Source organism: Pezoporus wallicus, unplaced genomic scaffold (genome assembly GCF_028554395.1).
Source record: "Pezoporus wallicus isolate ANWC-B61680 ecotype Strahan unplaced genomic scaffold, APGP_CSIRO_Pwel_v1 contig_5485, whole genome shotgun sequence".
NCBI lineage: Eukaryota > Metazoa > Chordata > Aves > Psittaciformes > Psittacidae > Pezoporus > Pezoporus wallicus.
The window spans coordinates 1,320,151-1,339,362 of NW_026641550.1; the positions used below are offsets into that span (position 1 = coordinate 1,320,151).

The window sequence follows — 19,212 nt, forward strand, 5'->3', positions numbered from 1 at the left end:
TGTGGTGGCCCCAGCAGCACATGTAGGGCACATTCACCCAGGCAGCTTAAACCAGCTGTGTGAAGTGCATGACTGCCCAGCTGGGTAGCTGCTCCTGCTGAAGAAGCTATGGACCAGTGCAGTCAAGTAAATGAACTGGCCATTGGGCTGAGAGTAAGCCCTGGGCTCTGCCACTGACACCCATTGTCAGCGTTTGCTCTATGTTAATTTCAACCCAAAAGCCCTCTGCCAGTGGCACTGAAAACGGGCTGGGTACAGAGGCTGCGGAAGAGGTGCTGGAAACTGATGCTCACAGCACTTTTGGAAACTCTTCCCCCGAGATGCAAAAAAAAAAAAAAAGGAAAAAAAAGGGATTTCCTAAAACAACTGAAAATGAATTTGCCACATCTGCAAAGAGTGGCTTGTGGGTTGCCTGCCCCTGAAAGTAGCTAAGGAAGTCCTGCAGTCAGCAACTTTTCAGTTTAAACGATGAAAGCTAATGTACCCGTGATGATGGCAATTGCCAGGTGTACTACCAGTGCCTTAAACCCTCAGAATGCAACCATTTGAATTGTTAAAAGTTCCATGAGTTTGCAACAGTACAAAAATGTAGCCTCTTTGGCCAAAGAAAAGCTGGTTCTGGAATCAGTAACAGCTTGTAGTGAAAGCCAACAGTATGAGAGTCTGTAACTGATCTGCTCTGAGCAAATTATTTGGCTACCTGAAGAGAATCAAAACCTTTATGTTATTTTGGAAAGAGGGTCAAAGAAGGAAAACATTAACTCACTGAGAAAGAGGAAACAATACAGGCAAATTAAGATGGGCAAGTGCTCGATCTCCATACTGGGCACGTGCAAAGGTGGAGAAGATGGGACTCACTTTAGTTTGACGAACAATCCAATCACAGCTTCTGACATAAAATTAGACCATTTTTTAAAAAAAGAGCTACATAAACCAGTAAGATCTTATGCCATTGACCTTAACACTTCTCTGTAATATACTTGATGAGAGGGATTTTTACTTTTACTGATACAAATTCAATCTATTTACAGTGATGAATGCAATAAAATTGCACACATTGTGAAGGAAAGCTTAACTTCAAGGTGGTACAGCTCTGTCCAAGAAACTCAGCTCCTTGAAATTTGCCATTTTCAGCAGGAAAGGAAAAAATCTCAAAGCTATGACTCCAGCAAGGCTATTCATTCAAACAGCACCAGATGGATGTGTGGGATTCACCTTCTGCTTTGGTTATGAATGAAAGTAGCCAGATAGGGGTTTGCAAAAGGCTATTTTTGCTTAAAGAAGTCTGGTCAAGATGTGGTTAATGCTTGGGTCTGCTGTGCTTTGAGGAGGGGTTGTGTGGAAATGAGAGGGAAAGGAAGCTCAAAGGAAACCAGGTAGCACAATGAACAAAGTATGTTGCTTAGATGAATTCGGTATGTGGCCAGACATTTTGCTTTGATACAAAATGATGCCAGAGTCTCCAGGAAACATAGCGAATTTGTGAATGAGTTTTCAGTATTTTCCTTTTTCCAGGAACCTCACCAACAATACGGCTCATGCTGTCCATATGAGGTGTAAATGTCACTATTTCCACCATCCAGAGAGAGAAGCAGAGGAAGAGCATTTTGACTGACCTCTGAAGAGCTGGGCTATATTTGGGTTTTAACGGGTTTGGAGCATCTGCCTCTCCTTAAATTGTGAAGGGTTTGGGATAGCAGCCCCAGGGAAGCCAGGTGTGAGTGAGCAGGATGTGTCACCCTTTACTCACAGGAAGAAAAACCTGAGGCAGAGATAGGCCATCACTCAACAAAGGCTTAAATGCATATTTGTGCCTCCTTCTTCTTGAGGACTTTTTGAAACGTGTTTAAATGCTTACTGAAATCCGGACCGCTGCGGTAGGCTTGCAGTTGTGCTTATATACTTCATAATTTGCCTTTGGTCCAGGAAAATTGAAGCAGGTCGCGTTTTTCCAGCATTTCTGTATGTTTTGTCCTATCAGGTGTCACCCGTTGGTACATACAAATGTGTCACCTGATGAGGTGACTAGAAACCCAGACCCGTGTTCAGCCCAGCTTTGACCAAGCTGACACCCTCTTTGTTGCCCCTTCTCCTTCAGGGCAGAGCAGCAGAGGGATTCAGGAGTAGGACCCATCATACAGATCCACCACACATACGCAGCTCATGGCAAGCCAACTCTTTCTGTCAATCTGTGGGCAGCCCTCCCCTCACAGAGCTATGAAAGCCTCCAGCCTAGCAAAACTGTCTCTTGTACCTACCGCACTGAAGACCACAGATCCAAAGCCTACCCTTATAACCCACGCATTTCAGGAGCAGTTCCAGGGAGAGCAAAAGAAACTGTTGTCCAAGCAATATATCCAGATGCAAGTACTTTGTTGCATGATTAAAAACGTAAGTTTGTTTCACCACCTAAAATTCATCCAGAGGGATTTTTTTAATAGATAGAATCATCCCTGGCAAAAGTCTTTTTGAACATACCTACCAGGACTACGCTCTAAGCTTGGCGCGTTGTGGCTTTTTGGCTTTGCTTTGTTTTCAAAAAGGGCTGATGAAAACCATTTTCATAAACTGACAGCAACAACCATAACACACGTACAAAAACAAGATAGCAGTCTCATACGGAAAATATTTCTGCTTTCGTTTTTATTTTATGAATACATATACAAGAGATGCATAATCTTCCATTATCCAGGCTTAAAAGTAACAGGTTGGTTTTGTTTGGTTTTTTTTTTGTTTTGTTTTTTGTTTTTTTTTTTCCAAAATAGCTTAAAGAGGAAAATAAAAAGAAGGATGAAGGAGGTGCAACATACCCAAACCATACAGTTGAAAACCTTGCTAAAATTACTGCTGAAATGTGAACACGTGGAAGGTGTGTCTCTGTGTGTGTGTACTGTTCTGTATTGTTAAAAGCCTCACCCAAGGCATTGATGTATATGAATAAAAAAAAATGCTTTGGCATAACCAGAGATTCCTCCATGCATGTTTTGTTGACATTTCTGAAATACTGGGAGAATAAAATCTGAGAATTATAACATATATCACTTTCTCTCCTTGGCAGGAATAACTTCAAATGCAGGGGGGAAATGAAGAAGAGTCTGTTGACAAGAGACTTTACTTCCATACTGACAGTTATATTAGCAGGATGCAGCAGGATGCAAACAGCTTCAAATAGAAGAGATGGAGATATATATTTTTATATATGTATATAATGTAAAAATGCTTATTTTATATGAGAAAGGAAGATTTGTCACGATAACATAAAATGAACCACTCTAAGACTAGCTTCCAGCAAAACGTTTTGCTTTATTGGATCTATTTTCTAGCTACAAGTCAAGCTGACATCTGTCAAGCTTTTTAACTTTTTATATGGCAGTCTATAAGAAATGTTTCATGCAACGTCTACAACGCTAAATACAGGGTAAATAACTGGGATTAAACAGGTGAGGAATAACAGACTATTATTAGGACCAATAACATCATAGTATGTACATATAGCCATATTATATTCTCATGTCTTCACAGTAATGTGCAAATGTGACAAATATGGCTTTAAATTTTTTTTACTAAAGAAAGTAAGACAGAATTATACAGAATAATGTTTTAAAACGCTTAGGAGGATTTCACCTGTTTGTGAAACCTGTTCAATCTTCATTGCATTAGGGTTAAGAAGCCACCCGAGCACGGAGATGTAGTTCAGGTGTACTTCCAGAAGGGGGCAGAGATTCCTAAGGCACAATATTAATGTTAAACATTTTTAATTTAAGTCATGCTATTTTATTTTAGTTTCGTTTTTAATTTTTTTTTTTGGTTATATGAAATAATAGGTTGGTTGTAGTTATATAATAAGCGGCTGATTGTAAAAAATACAATGTTAAAGGCTATACTACATGCCTACCTGTAGCTCCAGAAACGTCAGCTAATCTGAAAACACACTATACAGCGCTGCATATTAAACCTTTGTGGGTTTTTGGTAATATTCTTTTTCATACACGTAGCAGAGAGTTATAAGGCTTCTGTGGAATAATAACATTATAACTGAACAAATATTTTACACTCTTCCATAATGGTATTTACAGTTACTATAACTCGTATTTTGCCATTTGGTAAATAACATGTATCTTGTATGCATCCTTCTTGCCTATCTAAAGTGCTTGCTTAACTGCATGAGGAAAGAAAATGCATACCTGCTTTAGGTGCAACAAACCCTCAAAAGAAGTAGCTGAAATATTTGTTGTGGATCTGAAATGCATTCTTAGAAATTGAAATTATTGCTAAATTCAGTGCCCTCACTAGGCAATCATCTATATTATTTGTCATATATAAATATATGCATATATACTAGTATGTATGTACATGCATACACATTCATCTATCATGTAAAAGATAGATTTCAATTTTTTGTCCATCAACCTTTTTTAGTTTGTGCTATTCAACTCACTTGTGCTATGACTGAAGCCGGATTAAAATCAAAACCTTAACATGCTACTGCTAACAACCCTATGATTCATTAGCACATAATAAAGACAATATGTAAAAGAAAGCTGAGATGATGACAAATCAGGAGGCTTTTGAAATGCACTGAGAATAAGGCAATAGGCTGTACATTACAGCAGAGGAAAAGCTGAAGAAATTCTGGAATTCATAAACGCATCTTACTGGAGTAGGGATTGCTCTCCCTACTTTGCTGCAGAGTCCTACGCTTTTTTCCAATTATCACTCTCCAGAATGCAAGCTCTATAGTTTCTGCACCTACCAACACTTTTAATGGTAGCAAATTCAAAGCTTATTAAAAATGCCCTGATGCCACAACCTGGTAAAATAAGGCACTTCCAGGGCTGTATTCCAGCGGTGCCATGCCAAAAAGATCAGCACTGGGAAGAAGCACTCCGATTTTGCTGAGTTTCCTAGTTTTGTCCCATGAAATGCGCCCCTCCTCTTTCTTTCGAGATGATTTTCTTTACAAAAGCTGTTTCATCAGTTGAAGGTGAGGAGCTGCTTCTTTGTAAGCAAGAGATAAATCTTCAGTTCCTGACATTCAGTAAGGTGGAAGATCAGAGTGGTACCAGGCAATGTCTTCAGTCTATTCAATATCCCTCTACTTGAGCTGACATGCCAGCTGAGTCAAAAGTGTGTGTGGATTTCATATTAGGCCCGTACTGAAAGCTATGAATGGACATTGGTACTGGAAAGGTCATTCCTTATAATTTCATTTACTGCAAAGAAAGAAAACAAGAGAAAAGGAATGGATTAGCATCCCACTGCTGCAGACAGTTCTCTTCATCACAGAGTCCCTCCAGATTTGCATCCGTTCCTTGACAGCTTCAGTACAGCTCCAAACAGGAGGCGTAACATTACGAGATAGCTTGTACAGGCTGATCAAAGTGCAAACCAGCAGGATTAACCAAGGTTATCCACATGCTAAATACTTTGTAAAACCAGGCATCACAAGACAGCAGCATCCTGGATCCTTGATTGCATCCAACATATTTAACATTTCAAATCAGTTACAGAAAAAAACATTTCATTTGCTCTAGAACTGGATCGGAAATGTAAAGCAAAGAGAATCATAGGAAATCTTAGAATAATCTACTGCTTCCATTAGAAAAAAAAACACATTTGGAAAGTATGTTAGCCATGGTAGGTACTGATGGCAGAAAGCTGCTAGCCACTGAACCTGGGTATGTGCAGCTGCAATGCCTAGATAGACTACAACTTCATGTGCTGATTTTTTCCACTGTTGGATGGTATTAGCTAAAAAAACAACCCCAAAACAAACAGAAGAGAAGAACTGCTGCATGCTTGCCCAGACCCAGGAGCTGGTAACATATATAAATATATGCTCTCCTTTCATGGCAACCAACACACGTGGACACACAGTCTTTGCTCCTATCCGCACAGACAGATGGGAGGGACGAGCAAGTTAAAACCCTTGGCAAGAGTCAGAGGAAAGAATAAACAAGGTTCCCCATCTCAGCATCAGCCAGTCAGACTGCATCTCCACTGATAAAGTGTTGTTTTCTTTATTCACGAGTCTTCTTTCATTCTTTTCCCCCTCCCCTGCAGATCATCAAGCAATACAGTTTCCCACACTCCAATTATGTTCATTTATCAGCTTGTGATTTTTGGCAGATGGACAGGAAATGACTGAACCTGGCAAAGGCCATCTACAGTGGACTACACAACATCCCTTTTATTTCCACCCCACCTCCCTGCAGCGACTACCACCACCTGATTTACATGAAGATAGATAAAATGCCATCAGTAGGGCTATCACTGCTTCTGAGTTTCCCTGACATTGCTGGGAGTGGGAAACACATGCCCACGTCATGGAAGCACCACAGAAAAGCCCATGTTTTCCTTTCCTCGTGGGCTGCTGCTCGCAGCCATCCAGATAACTTCTTGTATTTACTGGAAAAGACCAAGCCTGTCTAAAAACAACTTCCTGAAGCAATTAGTTGGTTTGGGGTTTTGTTTCTTTTTTTTTTCCTTCTTTTTTTTTTTTTTCCTGCAGACCCATTGCCCATTTAGTAATTGCAGCACATGAATCAGGCAGGATTTGTGTCACAGGTCCTGGCCACCGAAACCACTTCTACTCATGGATACGCACACCATACTTCAGAAAGGAAACATCAGTTGTATTTGCAACTACCTATTTATGGCAGCAAACTAAGAGTGGTATGGAAATGCGATGTGAAGACAAAGCATTTCTTTCTCTTGAGAGTGCCAGTTCATCTTTAATATTACCAAACAATGGAAACAAACTCAAGCAGCAATTCCTGCTCTGTGTCAAAGACTGCCTTGCATGCATCCAAACACAGCAAGGAGTGCTACTCTGTTTACATGCTGCAAGACTCAGGACAGCTTTCAGGATCGAGCCTCTGCCTTGAATGCAAACAGCGCACTTCTGTAGGATGGTTCTTCCATGATGCTTTTGTAAAGATAGTTTCTTTGATAAACTTCTCAAAGTAACACTGGGTATGCAGCAAAACCACACAGTGATACCTTGGTGTTGAGCACGACAATGAAAACAAATCCTCATATAGGACAGCCAGTGTCACAGTTTTGCTAACTTTCTCTCAAAGTTTCTGTTACATCAAAGAAAACTAAGATACTACTCCAGGCTATCATCAGTCTTTGTACAGTCTTCAAAGTGCTTCAGCAAAATGTGAGCTAAGCATCATTGGTATTTCACAGAAGGGGACATGGAGGTGGAAAAGCAAAGGGGCTCCCCATCTCAGTTAGGATTAGCACTCAAATCTCAAACTAAAGCTACAGCACACACTGAGGTACTCCTGCTTGATTCACTCAGTAATACTTTCAAAAGTAACACCCTCCAGCCCACAAGCCCCTGCTTTCCTATTGAAGCATCTGTAAAAGTATTTCAGAAGAAACTTGATGACATGAGGGTCTAAGGGCCAAAGGTTCATCTCCAAATTGGCTGACTTTTCCAGCCATGCTAGGCACCCTCACCTGAATCTTCTGTCACTTAACCACTGTAGGACACATGGCTTACCCTAGAGACGACAAAACTTTTCATTTCAGCTGGAAGCCCATGTGCCTTGTCTGAGACCATAAGACCACCATGGTCCTTCGGCTGCATTCTCTCTAGATCTCAGGAGCCAAACCAATCTTTCCCCAGCTGAAATAACTCATAATTTAATTATTGACTCAAATAGGATACAGACTAGACCTTCAGCTTTATTCCTCAGTTTTATATGTTACTTTCTTAACATAGGTGGGCTTCTGGTACCTTTATGAGTAGCAGTCAAGTCTGGAGGCCTCATGTAACATCTGAGAGCTGTTCAACAACAGTCACTAGACGATGTCAGCATGGACTTGGGAGAAAAATGAACCTCAACTAAAGGGCAACCCTTGCCACCAGATCTCACAATACAACAGGGCAAACAACACAAAGAGGATGTTTATCATCTCCCTCATCCATGGTGGACCACGGATGGCATAGTTCAGACACAGGTCTCTATTTTTCTGTTGCTTGTTTACCTTTACCCACCACAGTGTTGAAAATGCAAAAATTCCCAATTAACACAGTGGAAAAAACCTACAGAGAGGGACAAGGGTGCACACAGAAGAAGGCCCAGGTGGGGCGACACATGATTTAGCAAAGCAGCTGATCTTGTAGAGGCAGACTGCTAGCAGAGAGCACTAAACATGAGAGCTGAAAGGGGAAGTGCGCTGAGAGCGGGCTTTCCCAAGCTGCCCGCCAAAGCACCTGAGGCTGGAAGGAAAACCCTCCGGCGGATGTGGACATGGGGAAACAGGTGGCAAGCACGTGAAGTGCCCTGAGAGACACTTGGTGGGTTTGGCCACAAGGATGATCTCCACCACCTCCAGCTGCAGGGTCTAGCACTCCTGTGAAGACACTTCTTTCTCCCTCCAGGGCTGAGAAACAAATGCTGAGCGAAAACTTGTTGGGGTAAAAATGCGTTTTGGGTCACTCAGAGTAGTTTCAAAACTCTTTAGCATCAACATTTTTTATTTTACATTTCTGGAAAATTTGCTTCTTTTAATAGTCCAAAACATATTAATTCTTCTGTTACATGCTAGGAAATGTTTTATTTTGGATCAACTGGAATCTTTTGGAATGTTCTGTTCAACCAAAATTGATTTTTTTTTTTAAGAAAACCTCAAATGTTCTTGTTGTAGGTTGACCCAAGATTGTCCTTCCCAACAGGAAATCAAAATTCTGTTACTGAAGTATGGCTCTGCCATCTGAAGCATCCTGTATGTCTGTCTGTACCAGTGTCACATCAACCAAAATGGCCAGCAGCCAATTTGTTGGGAAAGAGCACAGGAACCAGGTACACCCCCAGAGATGATTTCTCTAGTACACCTTTACTCTGCTGAAGGGCTTAGTGAGTAACAGGAATTCTGCATGCTCATTTCTAGTGAGCTTTGATGAACTTTCTTCTATTAAGTTTTCTAATAACCTTCTGAACCTGTTTTGGCCTTCACAGTTTCCTGCAGCAACAGGTTCCACACTTCAGGGATGTGCTGGTGGAAAAAGTACTTTCTTCTTGGTTTAAATTTGCTTCCTGATAATTTGATTCATGCATCATGTGAACGAGCTGATTGTTCCCTGTTCACCACCTCCTTTGCTGCCCATCACACTCCTTTCTCCTTGGTAACCTCAAGGCTCCACTTGGTCCTGTAGGACCACTGCAGAACTCCCCAGAGAGGTTAAGACATATTGCTCATGGAGAGAAAATAACTGGTGTTTTTCTCTTAGTTACCACCTTTCTAACAAAATGTTTAATTTATTTTTCAGGAGAGTCAGCTGGTTGCTGCTTTGAATGCTTGAGTTTTGGCTTACAAACCTGCTACTACAGGAGGATTGTGTGTGCTCCACAGAACAGCAGTATTCAGTGTAAGTGGTATTTTGGACTGGTTTTGAGCTTCATTCCTATAGCAAATGCTGGTCTTTGATTCTGCTGCTGCTTGGATACAGATCCATTCACATCTAAGTACCATTCCAGGAGCAGTTGTGTTTTGAACGAGTGCAACCTCTTTTGAAGAAAAGCTGCAAAGGCTTTATGCTCATTTTTAAAACAACATAACCTGAGTACTCAAAGACACCCATTCTACAGACAGATGAGATCCAAAGAATTACCTGTCTTGCTGAAGGCCCTACATACAGCTTAGCGGCAGATCTGGAACAGCATGCAAGATGTTTAATTTTCAATGCCTACATTAGCCCAACACTTCCCTTAAAGCAACAGGTTAACCCTATCAGATCAAACAGCTGAGTACAATGATTTACAGCACCTTTGTCATCAGATTTTTTTTCACTGTTTTTCTGCTGGCTTTAGGGAGGGGGGCCACTGTCGCTTTTATAGCTAACACCTACAGTTCCCCACAATGCCTTCCTTCAACTGATGGTTTTCCATTGTCATGTTCAGCTTTTCCACTGACAGAAAGTAAAAAAAATTAATAGTGCTGAGAAATGCAGGTAACACGTGACCTCTCTACCTGTCAAGGCGTCTGAAAGAGGAACCTTTCCTTTGCTAAACAGCAGATGCCACAGTAGCAGGATGTGGTGAGCTGTTACACCACATTTTAGTTTAATAAGGAGTTTTTTTCTTCTTGTATTTTAATTTTGCTTTAAAATGCCCTTGCAATGGAAATTTTTGCTTTACTAATTAGCAAAATCAGTATCTTACCGATGCAACAGTTTGGGTTCTTGCATGGAACAGGACAACCAGATATATCTGAACAAATGTGGGTTCCATATATAGATGTGAACTTCATAGGAAATGGAATATTTTTAACATTTGGTGGCTGTACATGGATTCCATCAACTGGCAAAACTTTAAATTTCTGCAGATTTCTGCTTTCCTTGTATCTGACTACTAAGAAGGGTAACATTGTGGCCTTTTGTTTTAACAGAATACCTTTTCTTCTGAGGTTCTGCCTTTCTGCTCAGATACTGATCTCACTCAAAGAAGCTACAAGGTCAGTGGTGCGGGGACAAGGTACATGCGGTGGGTTTCCACAGTGTGGGAGCTCTCTGGGGCCACAAATACAAAAGCTTGGAAGACTTCATACTCCTTGGGGTGAATGTTCCCAAGAATCTGAAAAAAACGGAAGGTGAGCTGAGAGCCACGGTCAAACACACAATTCAACAGTGCTGGCAAGGAACAAATCGAAAACGTATCCCATCTCTGTTCACTTTGTTAGTGGTAACATTAGGGGTCCAATTTCTGTCTGGGTTAAGCCGCTATCTCTTCACACATCGCACACCAATGGCTGTGGAAGTTAACAACCACCCTTCCATTGATTTCAGTCCACTTCAGCAGCAGCCCAGAAAGGCTTGTACAAGTAGACCGAGTAGCAGAGTTGTGGGTTGTGTTTACTGTTGCCCCCATTTCCAACCGCACACTTCTCTTTTACATGGGAACTCTGTGGCTCTGTGCTCCACTCTTCTTTAAGGGATGCAATAGACTTGAAGCCAAAGGGCACTGAGAGGTTTTTCACACAGCTGCCACCTTGTGATTTACTGGATATGTACATGTCCCTGTTCCTTCATAAATAGCAACAGCATCAGCTCAGTTCCTTCAGGATGGTTTTTAGTTTCCTTATCAATAGAAAAGCCACATGGAATGTCCCAGGACATCTAGGCCTTCAGGGTCACACCAAGCTTTTTTTCCACAGCTGACTAACCAACCTTTGCTTGTTACTTCTTGTTCACCTGTGACCTCTGGGGACCATCATCACTACGATGGAGCAGAGCTGAGGTGAGGGAGATTCAGATACCATAATGCTTTCTCACCAAAGATGAACAAAAGCAACCTGCTGTGACTGGTGCATGTGTCATGGAAAAAACAAGTAATACCAGCTGCATCTTTCAGGACACATGTGTGAAAAGCCTGTGTGAAATCACGTCTGGATTCTGCCATGTCCAGACAACAATGCTTCATCTTTCAGATCAGTGTAATTGCCCAAGCAATGCAGTGCCACGTTTGGGCACCACGTTTGGACCATGTTTGGCGCTGGTCAAACTGCACAGCTAGGTGTCACATTTGAGCAATCTCCGGAAATGAGCAGCAGTCTTGGAAGCAAAACTACCTTGATTTGGTTCATAGCTTTTGTCTTCCAGCAGAATTCACTAGTCAAGCCTTACATTAGTACAACTACAGCAACATCCAGGTCAGGGAACTCTCCAATACTTCATTACACAGTATGGACGTACCCCTAAGTGCTCTGAAATTCCACTGTTGGCAACAGCTCCCTGGTCACAAGCATTGTGGAGCAGGGATTGTGTTCTCCTCTCCACTGAGTACAGCTCTGACTATGCGGTCAGTGATATACTATATATATATATATATATATATATATATATATATATATATACACACACCATATACTATTCAGTATATGAACAGGGAAACATAACTCTGGAGTGAGTCTACAAGTCTGATGCTGACACCACGCTACCTGTAGTAATGCTTCTTAGTATGACGTTCACTTTGCTGTCTATAATTACTGCCCTCACATTTTTCCACCAGCAATGCCACATCTTGCTCCATCAGGCTCTTGTGCTTTTGTATGCCCTTCATTTCAAATGAAATTCTACATGTTAGCACCACTGAATTGGAATTCAATGTTACAAATAAATGCAGAGGAAGCAGAAATGCAGAAGTAAAAGATATGTTTCCTCTTATCTTCATGTACAAATTTTAGTTAAAGAAAAAAATGGTTAAATATAGTCACACAATACAGTGAGTAAAGAAATTAAGCTCCTGGTATAAACTCTATCCCACTAGAAAAATCCCACAGTTTTTATCAAGGTACCTATTTCCTGACTTCTGTCCTTTCTGACACATGAAAGCTGCAACAAACAAAATCACTGAAAGAAATAGGGCTGTCTTAGAGAAATTATTTTTCCAAAGCTAGTAAGTATTGTCCTGTGAATGAAAAAACAAATCAGAAAATTATACAAATTCCTGAGGTGCCAGCATGTAATGCGAAACTATAGATCACATTAAAGCTTAGTGAATTAAAAACCAAACAAAACAAGTCTTGTGAAGCAATGGAAAATATAACTTCAACACGTTCCATAAAGAAGTCAGATCTTCTATTACCTCAGGTGTCCTGGATGCGTTTAAACCTTAAACTTATTTTTATCTGTTTAATCATAATAAGCACCACCACAGGGCATGCTATTTTTGGAGACAGTGAATAGGACAGTGGAGCAAGTGAGTGACAACAAGTAGCAGGTTTTAATAAAACATGATCCCACCAATACGAACATTGGCTTGGCACGATGGATGGTATTGTTGTGCATGACAGACATTAACATGGAATTGTTTTCCTACCTGCTCTACCCTCTGCCTTATTGAGATCAACAACTCCAAACAAATGTGACATCTCCCACAGTGGCTGCACTGCGGAGGGCTAATGGGAACGGTTCCTCGCTGTAGTGTGATGACAGCACCGTGTGGCAGTAATTTAACTGGGGCTCTTGACTAGGTGCCCAGACTAAATTAGTCCCATCCTATCGCACCACAACTCCTGGGTTTGGATTTTTTTTATCCCTCCCATATGCAACCCTAGAAAACGCCCCACGTCTCCTGCTCTGCAAACATTTAGAGATTAATTCCCCAACTGCTGGGAATTAGCACAAGGATCGGGAGAGCCACAGTGATTCCCAGAACACTGGGGTCTAAACTTTAGCTCGTTTTTACTCCTAATCTGAGGGTGACCGTGCTCAACCTGCTTTAGCTTTTATACCAAAGAATCACAGAGTCAACAGGAATTTTCAGTAGCCCTTACTGAGGCCAACCCTGCCTGGAGCAGCTGGGGTTCGGGCTATGCAATGGCTGCAGAATCTGCCCCAGTATGATGCAAGCCACTTTTGACACACACACATACACACACGCGTGAGGGTAGGGCTGGGCAACGGAGAAATAAACCGCATTTTAACCAAAATTATGTGTTTACGTTCCTGAGAGCATCTGTAAGGGAAACAAAACAGATGTATTTTACACTTTACACAAAATTTCCACATAACAGAAGAACTACGCAAATGCTACCTAAAACCAGAGGTCGATACTGCTGGAAGCTCTGTAGGTACCAGTCGGGAAGCAATAAGGAAGAGCACGCACCGCTTTGCTACAGACAACAGCAATTTGCTCTCACTGTAGCAAATACAGCGATACAAACTGACCGTGGTGATCAGTTTTACTTTCTGGTTTAGCGCCCAACAGTCAAATAGCGTTGTCAGACCCTGGCATTCAAAAATAATGCCCCGAAGCATGACAAGTATGGATTCAAAATTGAAACAAATTTAAAGCAATTCTGCATTTGCCCGTTTTTTAGCCTCCAGACATCTCTGGCAGCATTTATTAAAACGCAAATGCAACAGAAATGAAACCTCATTTTTTTCCTCCTACTCTCATAGTTCTGATCCCACCCCACAAGGTTTGCTGTATCTCACAACTAGCAGTCAACTGTGGCATAGGCAACACTTGAGACATGAGGCTCTCAAAGCACCCATAGGTAGAAGAGTAGGGTTAAAGCCTCCCTGATGCCCCACGGGCTGGCAGGTCCTGAAATTTACAGGCAGTGAATGGAAGAGGGTAGTGGGTCTGGACCACGGTGGAAAGCTTTGAGCCCGATGCTGGAGGCTGCTACTTGGAGACCTCCTGCCCTGCCAAAGGACCATCCCATGTGCACGCATCCAGTCCAGCACTTCTGTTTCTGATGGCAGCTGGCACCAGCCTTTTGGGCCTCACATAGTAATTTGTATCAGGCCAGACCTGACCACATAACACAAGAAGGGGTTTCTCCATGTGCTAAAAAAGTGTCAGATTAGCTTTAGAAAAAATACCAAATTCTGAGGGTACAGAAGGAAAAAGCAAAAAGAGAATCCATAATCTCTATGACTTACTGATTTCAGAGTTTTTAAAAAGCCAAATAAGACTGAATTTCTCTATCGATTCTACAATTATTAATCTTTTTAGAAGCTTTTCCAACATTGCACATAATGAGCAATTCATCAAAGCATATTAGGTGCCACAGAAGTTGCATTCAGTATAAAGGGGTCATTAAGTTTCTTGTAATTGCACATTACTGAAGCTTTTGTTAGTTCTAAATCAAATCAATGGGATGTGCACGTATACTCTTTAATTGACTTTATGTAATAATAGTGTGGCCCCTAGTGATCATCTGGAATCCTCCAAAATTAGCCACCTTTTGCTGCTGTTCATAAAAAACAGCTCATGTGCAGTTGCGAATATCAAATAAAGCCAAGAAATAATGAATGGATGAAAGGAAAAAGCACCCTGGGTCACACAGGAGCATTTGCTGTGTGTCTTTTCTTCCTACAGCAGAGAACAGCCAAAAGACTCAGCTCTTCCTCCACTCAACCAGCTTCAAGGTCGGATAGACTTCAGTAGAAGTAACATTGGGCCTCAACAATAAAAGTGTCCTGGAGATATGTTTTTTGAGCAAGAAGGGTTGTTTTTTTAAATGTACCCTACTTGCCCTATTACCATCATCAATACCTCTTTCCTTTATAGCTCTTTTCACCAGCAAACCTCAAAGCGCATGCTAAACAGAAAAGATCAATGCTATTATTCACATCATCTAGCAAAGAGGGCACCGAGGCAGGGACAACGCTAGGATGCTGATGCATATACAAACATGATGTGCCTATGTGCTGCTTTGTGGGGTGACCACTGTTGGGCCACATTCCCACCAACGCTGTGGAGAAGGCTGAGCTTTGTTTGCTGACCCATAATTCACAGGAGGGTTGCTCAGGCGTACAGAATGATGGCCATGAGATGACTCAGTGCGTGGCCACATGCTGCTCAATGGAAGAGAAAAGCTGGGTGCAGCTATTGTGTTTGGTAAGAGAAAAGAAATCCACCTATGAGCCTGCTGGAGGCTAGGCTGGGGAAGGTCACACTAGCTGGGGGAAAGCCTTAGGTGATGGAAGATGGCTGCTAAGCCGTGGGCACAGAAGCAGGGCTAGCTCTGGGAATCTGCACTGGTGGCTGCAAATAGCCTGTGAAAAAACATGATGCAGGCAAATTGTCATGCAATTAATTTGCTTGTGCCATGATGACCTGGCCACCACCATAATGCGAGCTGTACGCAATGCCAAGGGATTTTATTTTAACCACGGCGGCATCTGTTGCTGAAGATCACTGCAGTTCAAAGAGGAATACATGTCCTCTCCGCCGCAGTGCCTTGGAGAAGAGTATTGGCAGTGGTTAATGATATTCTTGTGTTGGTTTTTCACCACACTAACTACACTAAGTAAGGACCTTTCCATGACAAAACTCCTGTACAGTTTGGCTCAAGTTTGATCCAAAGGCTGATTTAGTGGAGCCACACTGGTGACATATCAATACAAGCTGTGCCACAGTGGGGAAACCAACAACTGGGTGTTACAAGGTGCTCTTCCCAGCACAGTAGGTGCAGCTGTGAAAACCACTACATCCAGACAGCTGCTGGACTCCAGTACTCCTCAAATGCTAAAACCACATGAGGATGCAAGCCTCTCAAATTAGAGTAGCTGGAAGAACACTTTTATTCGTACATGGCCCCAGTGCAATAGAGCTGCAACATGGCAAAATGTCTTTTCCTCTTTTCCCCTCTCCCACATGCTGTGTTAAGCTGCAGAATGGCTCCTTAGGCTGGACTGGCAGAGCAATGTCAACAGAAAAAATACCAGGTATGGCTGCAAAAATTCAGTAAGAATCACAGCTGGGCTCTCAGGGAAGTAGGAAACCTTTCCCCTGGCAGCTCAGTGCTTGACATAAGAACTGTGCTGAAGCTCAGTGCTCTCCACTAACGGGGAAATTTATTGTGCCCCAAGAACGAAGCCCACAGGCAAACCTGAGGCCAGCACTAGAGAACTAGGAAAAAGGCACTTGAAAAACACAGGCATACAACACTCATCTCTCAAGCACACTTAAGGACCTGAAATTGTATTCAAAATGTTTGCATTACACTTTCCAAACAACCACTCGCTATGTGTGACAGACTTCTGCCTCATTTTGAGTACTTGGACTCAAAAAAACCCTCACTTCTTGATAGCTGAGAAATGACAGGGTGCTTCCACAGCCCAGGCTGTGATCTGGCAGCACATCCAAACTCCACTAGGAATTTGGCTTTCACTTTGAGAGGTGCTCCAGGCAACAAAATGAGTGGAAGAACTTTAACAGTAATTCAAGAGTAGCTTTAAAAAATTTATTAATGCTACAATGAAGAAAACTGGCTGCTTACATGAGATTCGGTCAGGTCAAGTCAGCCAGCTCAGATCGGGAGGTGAATGCATGGAGCCTAACACAGCAGCTTTGGAAAATCCACACTACTCATTGCTCAAGGGACAGGAGGCTCCCCACTCCCTCGGGCATACAGCCAGAACACGCAGACCCCAGGACCTAGCTGCAGCCATGCAGATGTGCAACATCTGGCTCAATCTTCAGAAGCATCCTTGTGACAGAAGTAACTCAGCAAGGATCAGCTCTTGCTGAAGACCTTGGGAATGTAACATTTTTCAGGCTGGGGCCTTAGGGACATAAAGGACATTTCATTGATGTGATGAAAGGGAAAAGTTAAGTGCAACGAAGGTTTTGATGAAAGGCTGCACAAGCTGATTGTTGTTTGCCCCATGCAACAGCCTTCCACCACACCTTTTGTAAAACACAGTTACACGAAACAAATTATTATCTCCAGTAGCTTCCGTCTACACACATTTCTGAAATACTTTCATTCCAAAATGTTTTGAGAGGAAACATTATAAAGAATGGAAACCTGGCAATTGATCAGATGGAAACCTCTGTTTCCATTTTACAGAATAGGAAAAAAAAGAGAATCATAAAAAGAATACCCAACATTAACTGCTAAGTAGGGAGATGAAAGATAAGCAGAGGCCAGCCACTAGGAGCACTCATGTGCGGCACGCATTTACCTGCGTTTGGACATGGTTCTGAAGGGTGGGTCAGACCTGTATTTGCCGTTCGTTCAAAACCACATAAACACTTAGCTAGGAACTGGGTTTTGACAGATGAAGATTCAATTTTCTTAAAAACTTACAAAACAAATACCCTGATGATTTTTTATTTTTTTTTCAAAGTATGGACGAAAGCCTTTTCTGGTCAAGACACTGAGCAAATATTTACAGGTGCTGGGGAGACACCGTTTCCTCCCTTTAGGCTTCAACCTGGTGTCTGCCACATAATTTTATCCATTCAATGAATTTTTTTTTCCAGACATCTGCCAAGAGGAAATAACTTTGCTGTATTGGGAGTCTGGGAATCCTAGAAAACAATCTTAAATCCATAAAATAATTGAAGTGCAGTTTTACTGAGCTGTTCAGTTCGATTCTGATTTTTACTACAATGTCAACAAGAGTTTAATTTGTTTTAAAGTTTAGGTTCTTAAATCTGAGTGATATACGGTAGTTTACAGCTTGCTGGCAAAGCTACTGTGGAAAAAAAAATGGAAAGTGCATATAAAGGCGGTTCTAAGTTTGACATTGTGAAAGCAGGGAGCAGTGCCAAGAGCAGCAAACAGCATGGCTTTCCCAATCCTGGCTGGCTTTAGGGACTGCTTGCTATTGACATCAGTCGCTATGGGATACATTTCCCTGCTCTAACAAATCTCATCTGGAGCCTGTAATTAAAAAAGAAATGTCTCAAAGTGTAATTTCTTTCCCTAAAACATTTACAGATGTTAACTAGATTGCTAATGGTGTGAGATGTCTGTGGGTGGACATCTTCCTCCTTATCTGCTGTGTCAAAGAGGAAGATTTGTTTATTCAAACCAGTTCTAAAGGTAGTATCTTTTCCGTGTATGCCTTTGTGTATGGGGGTGGTGTCTTTGTTTTCTAAACCACTTGCCAACTGAAAGGTGTGGAGGTGTTTATCATTTCTTCTTTTTTTCTTTTCTTTTAGAAGTCAACCCCAGAGTCGGCCTGATTGATTTAAAGGGTGTTCAAAGTGGCTGAAAATGTCTTCGCTTAGCAGATTAAGAAGTACCCTGATTTGTAAAATAATAATAGCAATAATAATGACAATAACAATAATAGTAGTAGTGATGTAAGCTTCTTGCTCCAGTGACTTTCCATCAGTGCCTTTGGCTGCTAAGCTGTGCTAAAAGCATTTATGGGAGCCTGCCGTATGACCGGTTAAGCTGATCTGCTTCAGGCACACACTAGACACAAGAGGGGAGAGTGTAAAAAGCTATGAGCTTTTAGAAACGCATGTCCCTGGGGAAGCGAGAGGGGGTTTTCTAACTGGTGAGGAAGGGTGCCAGCCCCAGCTCTGCTGCACCGATGGCATGAACGCTTGGAGCATCTCTCCAGTACTCTGCAGGAGGTGATGGCTGAAACTCTCCTTCCTGACACACACAGCCCAGACACAGTTGTCTGCTAGGGCCTTTCACCTTGCCAGCACCACACCCCCCCCCCCCCCCCCCCCCTTCTTTTTTTCCCTTTTTGCAACCGACTTTGATTGGAGCCAGAGCCTGTGGTAAATCAGAGGAATTTCTAGATTTTTCTGAGCGCTGTGAGCTCTCGCTGTTTTCCGGTACCTACTTCCTGCCATATCTAAAATAACAGCAGCTGCAGGGGCCTGATAGAGAAGAGCTCCAGGGGACAAATTCTCACAAATGGGGTGGGAAAGACAAAAAAAAAAAAAAAAAGGAAAAAAGAAAAGACAGTTATTAGGGAGCCGATAACAC

The 19,212-nt window shown here is 42.0% G+C and overlaps 1 protein-coding gene across 5 annotated transcripts in view; it reads right to left on the reverse strand.

The window, feature by feature from the left end:
• Positions 1–3,569: 3,569 nt before the first annotated feature.
• NFATC1 (nuclear factor of activated T cells 1) overlaps positions 3,570–19,212 on the reverse strand; it is a 116,633-nt gene continuing 100,990 nt past the window's right edge. For all 5 annotated transcript variants that reach the window (XM_057424232.1, XM_057424228.1, XM_057424226.1 and 2 more), the window contains one exon: positions 3,570–5,213. In XM_057424232.1, coding sequence (XP_057280215.1) covers positions 5,211–5,213 — 3 coding nt within the window. In that variant the 3' untranslated portion in view covers positions 3,570–5,210. The remainder of the gene's footprint in view (positions 5,214–19,212) is intronic.